The sequence below is a fragment of the Harpia harpyja genome, chromosome 4 (genome assembly GCF_026419915.1).
Source record: "Harpia harpyja isolate bHarHar1 chromosome 4, bHarHar1 primary haplotype, whole genome shotgun sequence".
NCBI lineage: Eukaryota > Metazoa > Chordata > Aves > Accipitriformes > Accipitridae > Harpia > Harpia harpyja.
In genome coordinates this window covers 71,922,691-71,939,946 of record NC_068943.1, presented here as the reverse complement: position 1 = coordinate 71,939,946, position 17,256 = coordinate 71,922,691, and the positions used below count along the sequence as shown (strand labels likewise).

General features: G+C 37.8%; 1 protein-coding gene across 1 annotated transcript in view; it reads left to right on the top strand.

Moving 5' to 3' along the window:
- The window catches only part of MTHFD1L (methylenetetrahydrofolate dehydrogenase (NADP+ dependent) 1 like), a 161,712-nt gene that overhangs the window by 39,568 nt on the left and 104,888 nt on the right, over window positions 1–17,256 (top strand). The window contains exons 14-18 of the mRNA XM_052784728.1: window positions 1,256–1,363; window positions 2,262–2,336; window positions 5,208–5,310; window positions 8,743–8,819; window positions 12,460–12,600. Coding sequence (XP_052640688.1) covers window positions 1,256–1,363; window positions 2,262–2,336; window positions 5,208–5,310; window positions 8,743–8,819; window positions 12,460–12,600 — 504 coding nt within the window. The remainder of the gene's footprint in view (window positions 1–1,255; window positions 1,364–2,261; window positions 2,337–5,207; window positions 5,311–8,742; window positions 8,820–12,459; window positions 12,601–17,256) is intronic.

Below are 17,256 nucleotides of genomic sequence, written 5' to 3'. Positions count from 1 at the left end.
ACAAGTAAATGGACTGCTGTTGAAGATGGCATCATCCCTAGCTCTCTTTGAGGGCTCCTGAAAACCACGTGCTGGCTTTGGAAGGAGCCGGCTGGGTGCGTGCTTTCGGAATACTATCACTGTGAAAACAGTGATACTCTGACTGAAGTGTGCACCCTTGCCTAGCACAACATTCACGGTGTAAAGCTACGTGATCCACGTATTTATGGACAGGCTGGGTCAAGGACAGAGGTGAAATGTAGTGTTTCTTGTCGGCTGGCTGCTGCCATCCAAGCTGGGTGCCTGCCTTAAGCCTCCCTCCCTTTATCCTCAGCAGGCTTAGCCGTGCACCCCAGGGCTTCAGCACGCTGTAGTTGACAGCGGGGTTTTGTGTTGGTTTCCAGAGCGTAAAACGCAAGCAGTTTCTCTGGGCAATGCACGTGAGGATAGCATGGTTAAGCTTGTGTGTATATTCACAGTGCTTGTTTGGAAAGGCATGATGTTTTCACCCCAAAAGAGTCTAATTTGAGCTCAACAAAACCACTCCATGGCCTGAACTGGTGAAGTACCACCTTGAAAGTGCACAGCTGGTCCAAACAGAACTCTAATATAGTGCTTAGTTACAGTTTTGATCCCCTGTTGCACATGAGTGTGAGCACAGTCAAGGGCTTGTGCTGGTTGCTGTCGGTGCCCCTCCGCTGTCAGTGCTGCAGTGCAATTAAAACTGACCTTCTGCCTCTTTCTGTCAGAGGCGTATAAAAAATACTGTACCTACGTTAACACAGGTCCTAATCTAATCTAAACTGCTGATTTCAGATTTTTCCACAAAACTTTGTTGGACAAACTTTGTATCAGCGAAGTTCGTGCCTGATCAGCTGTGGGCTGTTCTCCTGTGGCTAGCACACATGGTGTGCTCCGGGGGATTTAACAGAAATCTGCTCAATTAGTAAATACTGACAGTAAACTGATTTAGTATTAATGATGTGGAACCGTAGCCCTGGGCTTTTCATTCTTGGATCATTTAGCAAAGAATAAAGACGTTCGTAGCTTTGTTTGGCTAAACTAATGGTAGTTCACAATGTACTCACGTGAAAACAAGTCCTTCATATAGCTCGGTGTATTTTCAGCCTGATAATATTCATCTACACTGATAGGTGACTAATCAGAGCTGCATCCTCAAGGCGATAGCAATGATTGTTGCTGCTAATCCATCTGAGATTAATAAATTGAGCTAAATGGTTTCTTATAAAAAGATTTTGTTGTTTTCACCTTCTAGTTCAACCTTCATTTGACTGGAGATATTCATGCTATAACTGCTGCAAATAATTTGCTGGCTGCTGCCATTGATGCTAGGATCTTGCATGAGAACACTCAGTCTGATAAGGTGAGAATTATTTTCTGATATCCACATGACATTTTTTCTTTTCAATTTTTCAATAAACTGCATTTCAAAGCAAAATAAGTTGATTATCTTTTTATATTTTCACGGTGTGAACAGAAATTATTGCTGAAGCCATTCTATGTTCTGCTGGATAATTTTGCTTATAGCATATATTTTTCTGACAAATAGCTATTATAAGGTAGTCTTTAAGATAAGGATCTTATGCCCAGAACATTGTCAACTATTTCAGACTGTACTAAATTGTCTAACAAAAGATGTTTTCTCTCTGTATAATCTTATTCTTTTTAATAATTTGTATACTCCTTTTGAAGTTAAAAATTACACTTCTGATGTATAGTTGGGTATGATGTACCTTAAGAAGGCGGCATTGTGGGCAAAATAAACTAGATCCTCTTCCCTCCACTAAATCTGTAGTGTCTTAACACAAATGCTAACTTGACTCTTTAAAGGGAAGAGAGAAAGTAAAGGAAGGAGCCGCCTTTTTTTGTCTACAGTGTTAAAACTGAGCAGGGCTGTCATATCGCCTTTACTTGGTACTACATAAATGTGCATTTAGGCCAGTTTGCAAATGAAAGTAGTGGTTTGAATAATTTGGACCTTGGTTTAAGTTTTAAAGGGTTCTCAATTTCAGAAATAATACTTTTTTTTTTTGGTGAAACATAGAAACACGGTAATTTTGGTAATTGGATTTAGACTGTTAAGTCATAGGCATTGCTTAAAAGCCTACCACCTTCTCATCGCTAACCAGAGGTCCACAATTTAAGTAGTTGGGAAATTCTTACTGAAATTAGTCTGAATAAAATAAAAACATTAGCTTTTTATTCAACTAGTTCCTGGTTGTAACTTTTTCTTTAATTAACTTCTTGTGTGTTTTTTCTAGGCTTTGTATAATAGACTGGTTCCAGTAGTTAATGGCATGAGAGGATTTTCTGCTATTCAGCTTGCCCGTCTGAGAGTAAGTTGTTAATGCAGTCTCTCCTCAATTATAGTATCTCTTCATAAAACGTACTCTTACGCAACTTGTTTAAAATTATTTGATGTATGGGACCGAGTTCGTATAAGTCTCCCTCATGAATTTATCAAGTCCAGACTTTTTTCTGAAAGCATTGTCCTTGAAGTAATAGGATCTGGGTCTGATACTATTTTCATAACTAACATTTTTGCTATTCTTTTCTCCTGAAATAGACCAATAATGTTTTTAAATGCTGTGTCTTTCCTGATGAAATATTAAAGTTAGAGTTTTTAAAATACTTTTCCTATTATGGTAAAGTCACATTTGAAAGCTCACATTCTTTGGTTTTGCAGTATTTTCTGGTTTTGAAAGTTTATTATAGCATATACTTCTGGGGTTTTATTGATGTCAATTTGATAACATTCTTCCTTCGAGGGGTAGAAGCACATTTGTGTGCATAGTATATTTTTGCATCCCATCTTGCTTCCTGAATGCTTCCAGAAGAGCTTCCTATGCAATTCATGTATGAATAACATATCTGGATTTGAGGCTGCCATTCTGATAAATAATGAGAGCAACACAGTCTGCTAGCATAGGGGAAGGAGAATATGATCCCCTTGAATATGACCCTTAAGGACAGCTTCAGTCTTCTGCATCCAGTTCCATGTTTGTTGGCTTTTGAGTCCTGACCAGTGTTGTTTCAGAGTCACCGGATGGCAATGGATAGCTGCCAAGTGTGCATGTGGAATTGGGGGGAGTGGAAAGGATGATAGAGATAATACCAGCTTCTGTTTTGGAAACAAACAAACAAAAAGTTTCTCATAACATTTTAAGCTTTTGTGCTGTTCATTTGAATGCCAGTAAACTAAAATGTGGATGATGCCTTGACTCTATGGCAGAGTAGATCTCACAGAATTTTCCATCAGAATTTTGGAGTATTTTCATTTTGTCCTTGTTTACACTGCATGTGGGGTAACAGGTAGGGGAGGAGGGGGATTGTTTTAGTTATTCATGACACACCAACTAGCTCTGCAGTTGAAATGGATTTCTCTCTCTTCACATGAGTTGCAACTCAGTAATAAGTTTGGCTTTATAACATTTTAATATATGCATCATAATTTCCAATATAACTAAATTATTTTGCTGTGAATTATTTTTAGTATAATGATTCCTTATACTTAAAAAAATGTAAAAAAAAAAAATCTTTATGGGATGGGGTTACATTTTTTTCAAAAGAGGATTATTAAGATTGAAACTCCTCCCTTACACGTGTGGTTGGGTCTTGTAATCACAGAAGGTCCCATGCAAATTTTTTTTTTTTCAAACTCTTTGTCTAACGTCAGGAGCTAGCTTTCTCCTTCCCCTGCTCCTCAGCTTTTTTTCTCTTTTTCCCAGTAGTTATTAGACTAAGACCTTCTTACCTTACCTCCTCTCTTTAACTGCTTCCATCCCAGTCTTTTCTTTGTCTCCTTTTCCACGTCAGCTCTGTGTCTTACTTCCTCCCATCTGCATCCAGATCAGTCAGCTTTTTTTTTTTTGCTGCTTAGATCCAGTATAGACATTGTTGAGACCCTGGGACAGATAGGCTGCTTCCTTTGCAGTCCCAGTGCCCAGCCCTCCTTGCAGCAGTTGGAAGTTGCAAAAATGACTGAAAATTTTGCTGTTAACCCTCTGTGGAAAAATGCTCTGGGCAAAATGCTCTGCAAAAATGTATCTGGGCAAATGCCTGATACACCAAGCAGGAGGGATGAGCACTGAACTCGGACTGCCATCCCTCAGTAGAGATGCTAGTGGGATATTGCTCCTTTCTTAGTCTGTCAATTTTCATAGAATTTGTAAGAAACTATCTCCTAACTGCCTAATTAGATTAAAATTAGCCAACAGATTAGAAAATATTAATACAGGACTGGCAGTTGAGGACATGAGCCTTTCTTCATTAAAACTGGGGTGAAAAATCTTAGGGTACCAAGTGTCAAAACCTGCAAGCTGTTCTCAACAGCTTTTTGCCCTTCTTAGTACAGTGGGAAATACCCCAGTGCCTGCATCTGGATTTGAAAGCATCCCTCACAGTCTGAGAGAGCAATCCTCAAAAAGGAGCGTTGCAAAAACACTTTTAATACTCTCAAAAGGATGTCCCCAGCTTTCTAGAAAATAACTGTTGGTTTAAATAGGGAAGTAATTGAGGTAGCTTTTTGAAATTGAGCATTTTTAGACTTTTAGACTTGCTTTATTTTTAGTCCTGAAGTATAAGCACGTCAGTTAATTCGCTGAGGAATCTTTCTAATGCCAGAGAAAATTAAGGTTTTTTCTTTTTTTTAAGACTACAGTTCTTAAACACAGTTTTCTGATCCATCTTTATGTAGATTCACCTAAAAAAAGGTGTGGTGTTGCTGAAATAGTGAATCTGTAAAAGTCAGGAGGTATTGGCTCATTCATTATAAGTGACTGAGTTTATGGATGATGGGCTCTTAAAGCAGAAGTTTTTATTTAATTCAAAGATGATTCACACAAGTCAATGCATGGGTCTTTCAAAGATTTCCACAAACTAGAGCAAGCAATTAATTATCTTTTTATTAGATAATGTTGAATTTCCTCTTTGGTTTACATTAAGAGTTTCTTCTGTGTAAGAAAGAGATTGGTAATTTAATGGTCTATGAGTATTTCTCCTTTTTTTTTAATTACTCTATCTACATTTGCTTCCATTTTAGTTACAGGTGTTTTTCTATGTGCTTTTTTTTTTTTTTTAATAGTTCTGGTCCTGACATGCTTCTTTCCAAAATGCTTGCTGAAAGTGGGGGTGATAAGCCAGAGCAGCTATACCTGTTGAAGCAAAAAAGCCACTTCATTGCATTTCTTTAACTTGTTTTCGTGTAGAGGCTGGGAATAAACAAGACTGATCCTGGGACTTTAACAGAAGAGGAGATGAGCAAATTTGTGCGCCTTGATATTGACCCATCTACCATAACATGGCAAAGAGGTGTGTAGTCAGAGAGCCTCACTTCAGCTTGGATTTAATCGTACCTTATTTCCTAACTTGCTTAATTTTACCTGAATCAGAGCTGTTTCTGCTCTCTGACTGTAAGAACAACCCATTTGCAAGTGGGAAATGTGCGTGCATAACAAATTTGGGTGCAGTACGTTGCTCTAAACTTGGTCAAATATCTGCAGTAACTCAAGAGAGTTTGCTAATATTCTGAGAGATAGGTTGCTCTGACAGTTTAAGTACATCCTGTGTCTTTCTCACATTAGATAATACATTTTAAAACATATGAAAGTGGCTTTTATGTGCATTTTACAAATCTTATTGGTTCTTTTCTTAACTGTGTCTATTATGGTTTTAGATTATTTGTACTTACTCTACTTGATTTTGGTCCCTCATCTTCCCCAGCTCAGGAGCTTGGGTAGCTCAGAGACTAAATATGCCTCAGGGATTATGGTTTTTTTTAAAGTGTCTTGAGTTGTTTGCTTTGTTAGGAAGAAGAGGTGAAAGATGTGGTACGGTTTCAACTATGTATGTCAAGCAAATCAATATCCACTCTCACACCCTTAGACAACTCCCCTCTGCGTTTTCCAGTTCTAGTGCTGAGTTAAATTTCAGTGTTTACCTCAACTTCTGTATCTTTGTTTTTAAGCAAGTAAACTCTGCATAAAGTTTTGAGCTAAATTCCATTGGATTTTGTTTTCTTCCTAAGTTCTCAAACACCAAAGTTATTAGTTCAAAATCATTGTTAAATGGAATGTATTGTGATGCTCAGAGAAATAAGTTGAATCTATTGAGAAGTGAGGAGTTTTGGCCATGCTTTACTGTGCCCTTTGTGTGTGTGTCATCTCAGACTTGGGATATTTTTCTCAAGATAATACTGGGGGATGTGGCATAAGATGTTTTTTATTAGTCACACAGTGTGTCTGGAAGAGACCTGTATTAGGATGAAGGAGTAATATAAATATTTAGTGTAATATGACTCATCGTTTTTATCAGCACGGGTTTGGGAGGAGGCAACATTACTCAACAGCTGTTAACCTCAAGTGAGTTACTTAATTCATCTCAAACAATGTTAGTGAAACTTCTATTCCACACAACTCTATATGATGTACATACCTTAAACATTTCAGAAAAAAAATTGGGTTTAGGGATGTTTTAGATAACTTGGAAAAGTTTTATTTGGGACTGTTTCTGCAATCCATATGTCTGTGAAGCTTATTAGGTACCAGGGAATTTGTAGGGCAGAAGAGGAAGCTATCAGATTGCCTGAAAATTAATTTTAGTCAGGACCTGTTTCCTTAGAAGCGTCACAAGCTTGAAGTTCATTGTCATCTTATACTAACTTGAACAGGTACAACACACTGAAAAGAAGGAAAGCTTCCCCCTACTTACCCTTCCCCTGGTATTCAGATCCTGTTTATATCTCTAGAGGATAAGGAAGTAGATACATTAAACCTAACACTTGGTTGAACCTAAACTTTCCTGAAACATTTACTTTGGGTAGGAAGAAGGCAGATTTGGAGAAGGAAAAATTGCTTTTGTGACAAAACCAATTATTTCTTATTTTACTGCTTCTAAGTGCAGCTATTGGAATCTTCCTGGGGAATGAATTCTGACCATGGTGAGAAAGCCAGTGTGTCCTAGTGACCAGAAAGAGTTGCAGGGGTAGTTATAATTTCATGGTAAGAGTGTTCAGGTTACATGATTTCACTAGGAAGGGCCGGATAAAAAGCAGCCCACTGGCTGTCCAGGCTGGTGGGAGGGCTAGTTCCTGCTCTCAGCAGTGCCTAGGTAGGCAGGAAAGACATTTAGGGCTGCTTCAGGCTGTTCGTGAGACTGAGCTTCCTAGGAGGAAAAGGGGTAAGTTTGTGCTTGAGAGATCAGCTTGCCATATGGCTTCACAGTGACATATGGTACCACAGCTTGGTGTGAGGCTACTGTTTCCATGTGCTGGGCTCTGTTCTGCAATTTCTGCCAGTACTGTAGTATTTCAGGGTATGACTGTATATAAATAGAAACCAAAATGAGTTAGCCAAATCTGTGTTGCACCATCCCTTAAATGGAATTCCTGAAGAAATTAGGGGCCTAAATACCATGTAGTGGGAAGAAGGCATGTATGGTATTTACAACAGCCATGTAAGAAATGCCCAAGAAGGGGAAGTGGCTAAAACCTTGCTTTTCTCCCAGCTCACTCACAACCCTGAATTGGGGTTGTGTAGGATTGAGATTCAAAGTCCCTCTTGTTCTTGGGTAATTACGTTGTCCTTTTCTGTACAGACAATTTTTTTAATCTCCAAAAGCAGCAGGAAGAGTGGGAAGAGGTGATTTCACTGACCTTCAGTACAGACAACTTCTCTGGAGGTTCCTTGATTCTCTGCTTCTAAATGAACAGAGCTCAAATCTGCATCTACCAGAAGATTGTGACTTGATTGCCAGGCTACTGGCTGAACTGATCAAGAGTACTTTCCACCATTTCTTTTAGGGTTAGTGCAAATTGAAACATTTGTAGGTCTAAAGAGCCCATGAGAAAGAGGGAGCCTATTTTTGCATTTTGTAGGGACTGCCATTCCTGGGAAGGAGAGGTCTTGGAGTTCAGTCTCATTTTCTAACAAACAGAAACGTCATCCTAATCTTTCTTCCTAAGAAACATCCTGATCGGTTCTCAGCAAATGAGAGAGTTCTTCAATGATTCTCAGCCCTTGCTTTTGGTTCCTACAAAGGCACATTTGAAGTTGAGTGTTGTCAGTGCAGAATTGGAGAACTTGGCTTGCGATGATTGTTAGTGAAGTTAGCAGTTGCACAGGATGGTTTGGACATGCCCTTGCAATACCAAAAGTGTTTCCAGGTTAGAAATACAATTGTCTGAAATTGAAGTTGTGTTAAATAGCAGATGGTTGATCTTGGCAGTTTGATAAAACTTCCTTTGAATGGTGTGCAGCTGAATGTGGAGTTAGTTACTGTGATGTGCATGAAAGTGACTTGTCTAGAAGAACCAATCTGACAACATAATCATCCTTTAAAAGAGAAACAGACCAAGTTTAACCTATGTCATGCAGTCTTAAAATCAATTCTTCACAAGTCAATGGTGAAGCAAGTGATTTGAAGTAGGTCTGAGGTGCATTGTACCTACTAAGATTTTTCTTATGTAGGTAAAATATTAATTTGTATGTTAGCGTATTAAGAATCTGTTAGCTTCAAATACTGTTCAGAGAAATTGTATATGAGTTATTTCAGCCTGTCATCTAATGGTATCAACTAGAAGGGAGAAACCAAGCCAGCGCTAGTGCTAGCATGCAGGAGTGTGGCTGTCTGGTTACACTGTTCAAGCAGCTGAATCTTACATGTGTAACAACAGGTATGCTTGGAAAAACCCAGATCCCTGAGTCCTTGTTAACATGTTTTGCTTTTGCTATTCCTTTATTTCAGTGGTGGATACAAATGACAGATTCCTGCGCAAAATAACAGTTGGACAGGCAAATACAGAGAAAGGATTTGTCCGTCAGGTATGTAAAGGCAGTTAATATATTACATTCTGGACAGACTTTGCTTTAGGGGCTGAGAGATGTTTCTGCGGTTTTCTGCAGTTCTTTCAGCATACCACTTTGAATTGCAATGCTAACATCTGTTGCTGTTGTATAGTATTCTTGCAGTGAAACTGATTGTGTTAATGAGTAACGGAGTCTGAAGTTTCAGGAACAGAATCCAATGCATATTGCACAATGCGTTAAAAGCACTTGAAAAAATCGCGTATGTTAGGGGTTCAACATTGTCATCCTATGAGTATAAAAGGTGCCCTTATGCCATCATAAGGTTAATTTATATGATTTTTCTTAATTTTTTAAAGTCCCTCAAAGTATTTATATAGTATTTATGTAATTTAAATTACATTTAAATTTAATGTTAAAAAACTGGGGGGAGGGGTGGGTCATGTGTTGGTCCCATTGGTGAGGACTGAAAATGACCATTAGCTTTTTGTTTAGTTTTCATTTCCCTATCATACATCTCAGTTTTGGGATCTAAACTGTAAGAACTTTGAGCATGTGCTTAATTTTAATATGTAGGCTTGAAGGGATAGTTCAGAAAATAAGTATGTGCGTACTTTTCAGCAGTGTAAAAAGCTAACCTACATTACTATATGAGAGCGTCTGGAAGTTTATTAAAGAACTTACTGACAAATTGACAGCCAGACTTTTCCAACACTATCTGAATAAGTGTTCCTGGTGTCATGTGGATAAATCCATTTCTGAAACAATGCAGCGTGGAACAGTAATGCCAGGTGGAACAAACTCATTGTGATGATTTGGAGTTGCTCCTAATTCGATGAAGATATTGTAATCTAACATTCTGGATCATGAAATTCATGAGGTTTTGACTATTTTGAGGTGAATAGCTATTGTGGTAGAGATAAGGCTTTCATTCATTTTGGAAATCCTATCTTTAATTTTTCTTTATAATTTCAGATCTCTTCTAGGCTTTGTGCCTAAAAGAGAACAAAAAATAGTGCTAATGTTTTTGCTCCATTCAGCAGGTAAAACAGTCAAATTGGAGAGAAGAACTTAAAAGAGAAATCATAGAATCATAGAATGGTTTGGGTTGGAACGGACCTTAAAGATCATCTAGTTCCAACCCTCCTGCCATGGGCAGGGACACCTTCCAATAGAAATGCTGGCTTGTTTTGGTTTTGAACACATGGGGTAGAGAGTTTTCTGTATATAACTTACAGAAAACTCAATATTAGCTAATCCTAGTCTCTGATAACGGGCTGGGACTACAAAATATTATACTTGGTAAAAGTTCCTTCAATACTTGAGATGTTTTCCTATGTTTAGATTTGTTTCAGTGACTCAATGTGTTTATTAGCTTTAAGCCAGGTTCTGCCAGCCTTATTGTGCAGCTTTTTACCATTGTAATTATACTGCTGAGTTAAATGTGGGTTGTTTTATTGTAGAGTACTAGTTGACATATGGCTGTCAAATGTTGCTTCTGTATTCTTTTGGCTAAAATGACCTTGGTGCTTTCAATTTTGATATGTTGGACTAATGCATATCCATTCCCACTTTAACATGCACTTAGTGACTTGAGAAATAGAGCTAACAGTTAGGAAAACTCATTTCAGAGCCTAGCCGGAGATCCAGAGAAAACAGGACTTCATCGTTAACAGATGCATTTTATAAACATTTGGAGTGATGTTCTAGCACTCTTAAAATCAACGACACCTGTGTAAAATGGCAGAGCACAGCAGGCACAAAAGTCTGCATTTTAATGAACAGGGACGCTGTGGTTTCTAAAGCATATTACATGACTGATGCCCTTGATCCTGCAATTGAATCCATGTGGGTGGATCCTTTCATCAATAGAGAACTGATTTTACAGCTAAGGCTTCTGTCAGCACTTCATAGGTGTATAAAGGTTATTAGGGTTAAAATAGCACCTGCTACCACAGTCTTTTTGCCTGTTTTTTCAATTAAATATTATGTCACTCTTTGAGGATCTACGTGGGATTGTTTTTCCTGTCCTTTTGGGTTTATATAGAGACAATGATAATAAAAACTTTTTTTTTGATCTCCTGATAAACATTCTGATAAAGTTAAATAATATTCTAGTATACGTGTTGGGCATAGATTCCTCAGGCTTAGTTCTGGCCTTAGGTATGCTGCAATGACTTACTGGGGACATTCTTAACTTCAGAAAAGATAGTAGTATCCATGTCATCGCAATGCTAACAATGTTCATTGTGTACCCAGCTATTCTGTTATGTATCGAACTGCTTCCAGGGAATACAGAAAATCTGCTTTGTAACTTCAGCATTTCATTTGAATCCCAGTGCTGAAAATCTCAATTACAGGATTATTTTTTGTTTTCTGTGGTATATCATCTCTCCCTGTCTGTGCCCAATGCAGAAAAGTGCTCGAGTGTCTTCAGAATTTTTGACTAAACATGCAGGTACATAGAGGTCAGCCTGAATAGGGCTGCTCTGAGCCGTAGCTGTCAAGACAGAATCTAAAATCTCAGGAATATAGATTAAAAAAGGGCAGAAGCTGTTAAAGTACTAGGCAAGTGGATAGAAGTGGTAAGGTATATGTTGAACAATTTGCTATATAGATGCTTCTTAAAAACAGGCAAAGCCCTCAATTTGAACAGGTTCCTCTGGTATTAGTCAGTATGGGATACATCTGGTAGAGGTCTGACATAAAAACAGTCCTGTTGTTTGGGGTTTTTTACATAGCAGTAGGATGTCAATTACTAAATTTTTGTATAAACTTTGATTGCTGGAGATGGAGAGATTACTCAAGAAGCTGCAGTTCTTGTTCACCCCCAACGTTGCATTCCTGTCACATAATACATTAGTCACTTTGCCTCTCTTCTCTTTTTACGTTCTGACAGCATGTGGCCTGGGCTTTACTAATAGTAAATTAGTACAAATACTGCTAATGTATACTGCAAGCTCTTAAAGAAAAGTAAGGACCACAGCTTACATTGTGCTGAAATACTGCACAATATGGATGCATTTCTACAAGAGCAATAGAACTGATGCCACACATAGTTCTTGGGGGTTTTTGACTTAAATATTTGTTCATTTAAAAAAAAAAAAAGGGGGGAGACAAAGATATATTTTACATTATCATGGGTCAAGCACAAGACCTAGCAGCATAGACTCTAAATTTTGAGTTTATGCAGAAAAGGAATGATCAAATGTAACAAGAATGTTTTTGAAACCAGTATAAAAAACTTTTGGAGAGCATTACAGGAAAAAAAAAACAAAAACAAAACAAAAAACAACACAATGTTGTGCTCATGCCAGTAAGGGTCAAAACACATCTGTTGATTTTCTTTTTTGTCACAGAAAAAAAATTCTTGGTCCTTCAGGGAGCTTCTGCTGAGGATAATGTGAGCCAAGGGGCTAAGCACTCTGCAAGACTGGTCCCCAAGTAAATGAAGTGTAACAGAAGATTAATGAGGGAATATTAACAAAGTGTTTGAAGTTACTCTAGTCTGAGTAATCTCAAAAGCTGTGGGTTACAATATAGAACTTGTTTGAGTTCCAGTGTGAAATCTGTCTTTCCTGAGTCTATTCCTGACAATTCCTTGGGAGTATTTGACCTGCCTTTGATTTGGTTCATGATTCTCATTTCTATTTTACAGGCTCAGTTTGATATTGCTGTTGCAAGTGAAATTATGGCCATCCTGGCACTCACCACCAGCCTTCAAGATATGAAGGAGAGACTTGGGAAGATGGTGGTGGCTAATGACAAGAATGGAGAACCAGTAACAGCAGAGGATTTGGTATGTTCAGTGCTGTAGACCTGTGAATAACCTCTGATGTATTTGTTTTGCCTCTTGAAGCATTAAAAAGGCAGGTGCATGCCAAGGGTTTTGCTTTGAACAGCACAGTCAGATATCGAAGAAAGATCTTCTGGGCCAAAACTTGCTCGCAATGAGAACAAGATGTAGAACTCATTTCTCCAACTCTCTGGTAACATCTGGTTCAGGAAATCTCTGGTCTCCATAACCTACTTGGATAGTTTTCTGCAGTTCTTAAGGCAAACAAATTTGGTGCTGGAGGGAGTCAAAGTGCGAGCTCGTATTTGAGAGAGCTGGTAATGTTTGCTACTGTACTTGTAAAGTGTGCTCAGATGTTACAACGATAGTTACCACATGAATGCTTATACCACTAAATCAGAATGGAAACAAGCTATTCTTAATTCATAGGTTGCTGATAGTGCTTGGGACAGGGTTGTCTCTTCACATCATTAAGACTTTTTCTTCCTTATCCTCATTCCCTACTTCAGCTTCTGAAAGAAGTCAATAGGTTCTTCCTTTATATGAAACTCTAGGCCTTATAGCCAGGCTGTGAGTCAGTAAACAGTGGTTGGAAACTCACACGTTTGTGTATGCAGGTTCTGGTGCAGCCAGAAGCTACCAGTTAACCCTTGCAATCCAGCTGTATGCCAAGAGTAGGCTCACTGTGATTGGCACTAGTTTACTGTAACATTACATTACTTGAATTCTGAAGCCTAATTGCCAAAATAAGTTCATATATTGTAGATTGACAGCACACCCTAAATAAAATAAATATGATAATGCTTTGCTTTTATGCTTTTTTATCATCTAAATATATCCTTATAGCAACTGTCACATGTCTTGGAGCCGTGTTTTCACACCACCCTGCTGGCAATGACTGCCTGTATCACACAGACTATGTGTGTGTTTTCCTGTTTGTCCCTTTTGTGTGGACATCTGCACAAACTTACTGCATTTTTAGAATGAGCAAAGGAACCAGTATCTTGCCTTCTCAGCAAAGATAGCAAATCCACAAGCCACGAATACCTTCACAGCCTTAATGGATTCCAGTTTAATAAGGAAATGAAAACATAATATCTAGCTTGCCTGGATTTAAGATGGAAATTAAGATAAGGGTCCCAAAAGTTCTAAGTACAGTCATCATTAAAATGCAGAGCAAATCAACTACTCCCAATTATGCAGGACAAATGAAGAACTGCATTTAATATTCTAGCTGTTGAAGTTTTGATTTTCCTTTTCAACTGCATAACTTTGTCTTGGCCAAATGGAGGGAAGTGGGGAATGAGTTACCTTATAATGCATACGCAAAAACTTTAAAATAATTTAGTGTCAGAATTAAAACTACATTTGAAATACATTATTTTAATCTTAATGCTGCTTTTGTATGAAGGTACTTTACTGTATTAGTATTGCAAAATATTTAATCTGTCTTCAACCACTTAATGCTAATCAGCTTGATGAATGAAAGCAGTTGCTTTTCTGTAGTCTGTTTCATTTTGCTCTGTGGAAATACAATGTTAGGGCTGAAATTATGAACTGCACACAAAGAACATTAAAATTTTTCCACTATGTCCCTAAAATGAAAGTAGTGCTCAGCAAAATGTCTGTTACTAATTTGGTTTTCTTTGGCCTTTTTTTAAACAAACTTCCTATGCTTAGTGTCTCAATCATTTGATAGTGTCACTTGTGCTGAACATATGTTTCTAGTTCTTCTTTAAAGCAGTGTTCTATATTATACAATAGAAGAACTGCCCAGAAAAAAAAAATTCATCACAGTGTCAAGGATATGACCATCTGCAACTGTAGTGCTGCATGCTTTTTCTTCTGCAGGTTCTCTTCTTCACACCAGGCACAGGGGGGACTTGGGTGCATGTCATGATCGTGAAGTGCAGAAACTCCTACCTCCTTTGTTGTAGAGTGTGTTACAAATGAGGATGAGAACTATGGAAACAATAGGAAAGTGATTTTATGGTGAAGGCAGAAAAGTGCATTTTTAGAGAGTTGAATTCTTTTCCTGTGTTTTTCACAATGCTTATTTGTGATGCTGTGTCCATACAAACTGATTCTTGCAGTACATGAGGAGTTATGCATTCCTCAGTCTGGCTTGATATCTAGAAGCTAAACAGCTGAAATCTATGGAAAGAGTGAAACACAATCAAGAACTTTGAACCAGGAGAAATTATTTTATGTTGTCTCAAGTTGAGCATCCAAAATTGGTGAATACTTTTGAGTTTGATCCTTGTGTGTACGGGCTTCTCTTCTGAAAACAGGAACAATTGTTCATTTCTGCAGACTTATTAATATTGGTGAGGAAGTCAGATGCCGTGGTGTTGGGATTTAAGAAATGTCAAAAAAGGAAATTAATGTTGGGTTTTCTTACTAAGATTTCTTTATCAAATTAAATGCTGCTTAATTTGTGCAAGGGGAGAGAGCTTATGAATAACTGTACTGCACTTGTGAAACTGTACTATATAAAGTTGAATCCTCTGGAAATAATAGCAGGAGATGTATAATCAAAGACTATACCATGTCATAATTCATATGTACAAAGATGACAAATTTCAATTCTGTCAGGTAGCATTGCATTTCTGTTCCTGGTTTCTTCCCACAGGTGGTCAGTCTGTTTGAACAGCTTGCAACTAAACCTACTGTTTCTAGACTTTAAATGCAGTATCTACTCTTCCCCCTGCTGCTTGTGCTGCCTATATTGTTAGTATTCTTCTGTAAGCCCAGCTTTTGACCCCTCTTCTTTTGTATGTCTTCCTTGTATGTGTTAGAAGAGGATTCCTGTAGGATCCAGGAGAAGAGATCTTTGCTAGTAGTCCGGGTGTCCAGACCCAGAGCTGGTGCAGACTGTAGATATAGTTGTTACACCCTAGGCTGTAAGAACACCCTACATTGCAGCTAAAGCTTCCTGGGCAGGATGGGGCAAGGCTAAGCATTCCCTAATGAGTATCTGTGAACAGTAATATTTGTTTTCCCAAGGTTTATATCTTGAGCAAATTTTCAGATGTGGTAAGAGGTTTGATGTGAAGCCATTCTCCTGAATTTTCATCCTTCTTTTGAGTCGGGGTCAGAGAGGAGGTAAAGCTTTATAGCTCAGAAAGGAAAGGTCTCAACACGAATGTAGGAAAAGCAATATACATGGTTTTCGCATGCTCTCAATCCAAGAACGGTTCAATCATTTTGACCTAAGGATTCATAAAACAAAATGAAGTTTAAAAGCTTGAATCTATCATAGCCCCTTGACAGGGAACATTTTAGCCCAAAGAACATATAGTTTTAACAAATTTTAAAGGCAGCTTTATCATGGGAAGTACCATGAAGAACCTGAATAATGGGTGGTGATCAGTCCTACCTGTCACTTATAAAAATTCTGGGGTTCATGTTTTATATATGCTACCCAGATTGAATTTATGCAAGTTTAAATGTTTGACAGTAGTCTTTAGTTCATTGGAATCTATATGAACCAAAACCACTAAACCCTTCTCTGTGTTTTGTTTCCAGATGTACACACAATACACTTCACAAAAACACAATTGCTCTTAATTTTTACTTTATACACAATATATTTATAATAATACAATAGTAAAACCTAAAATACACATTGGCAGATATAAACCAGATGCAGAGGCAAGCTAGGAGTAATGGAAAAAAGATAAATTGAATATTTCATGAATTCAGAAGACTCCTTCCACAAGAGTAATGGATTACATATCTGTCCTCTGTAATGGAACGTACAGAAGTCTTTGCCAAAATGTGGTGCTCATTGTACAGTATTTTGAAGACTGAATTGCTTTTTGGCTTTTACAGTGTAGTAGAATTTTGATGGACACATGCCATATCTTTATGTGAAATTAAATGGGTATGTATGCCCTAGATCAGTATTTCAGCAGCTATGAAAAATATTAAATAAATATGTCACTATTTTTTTAAATAAGACTTCTTCTCAGCTTACTTTCTGTGCCATACTGTTAGATTTCAATAATTCCAGGACCAAAAAAAATAGCTTCATATTTACTTTTATAAATGATCTGTCAGCTGAATATATTTTGTTCTCTGGTTCATCAGAAACATTGTGTACGTACTTCACTTTAAGCACAAGTAGTTGCAGTTCTCAGCTTATGGTTTAGTTTTTTACAGAACTGATACTGCAGAAAAATATCATTTTGTTAGAGGTTATAGTTTCAAATGAAGGGAAGTTACGAGTACTTCATTATTTTTCTTATAAAGAAATGGGTTTTTCTCTGCCCTTCAGTCTGTATAACGTTTATTCATTTCACAATAGTTACCCTCAATCACCTTCCTTGTCATCTAATGCTGGCTTTCATTTCCACTCTTGATAAACTTCAGAGACTGCTCCACTGGAAGTTGCTTTGAAAGTATTTTGTTTTTTCATCTAAGTTTGCCTTTCCTGTGTCACGTGTGTAGTTTATTTTGTGCTCTATGATCTTTGCTGTCCTGGGGAGCATACCTGCCCTGACGGATGGTGGATTCATGGAAGGGGTATTATTTTCAGAAGTACTTGGGATCAGTTCCAGGAGGGAACCCAGGAGAGTTGAGTGTCCATATACATTTGATTCGGAGTCCCACTTCTTCTGACGGTGAGTTAGTGGAAAGCTAATGATCCTTGAGTGC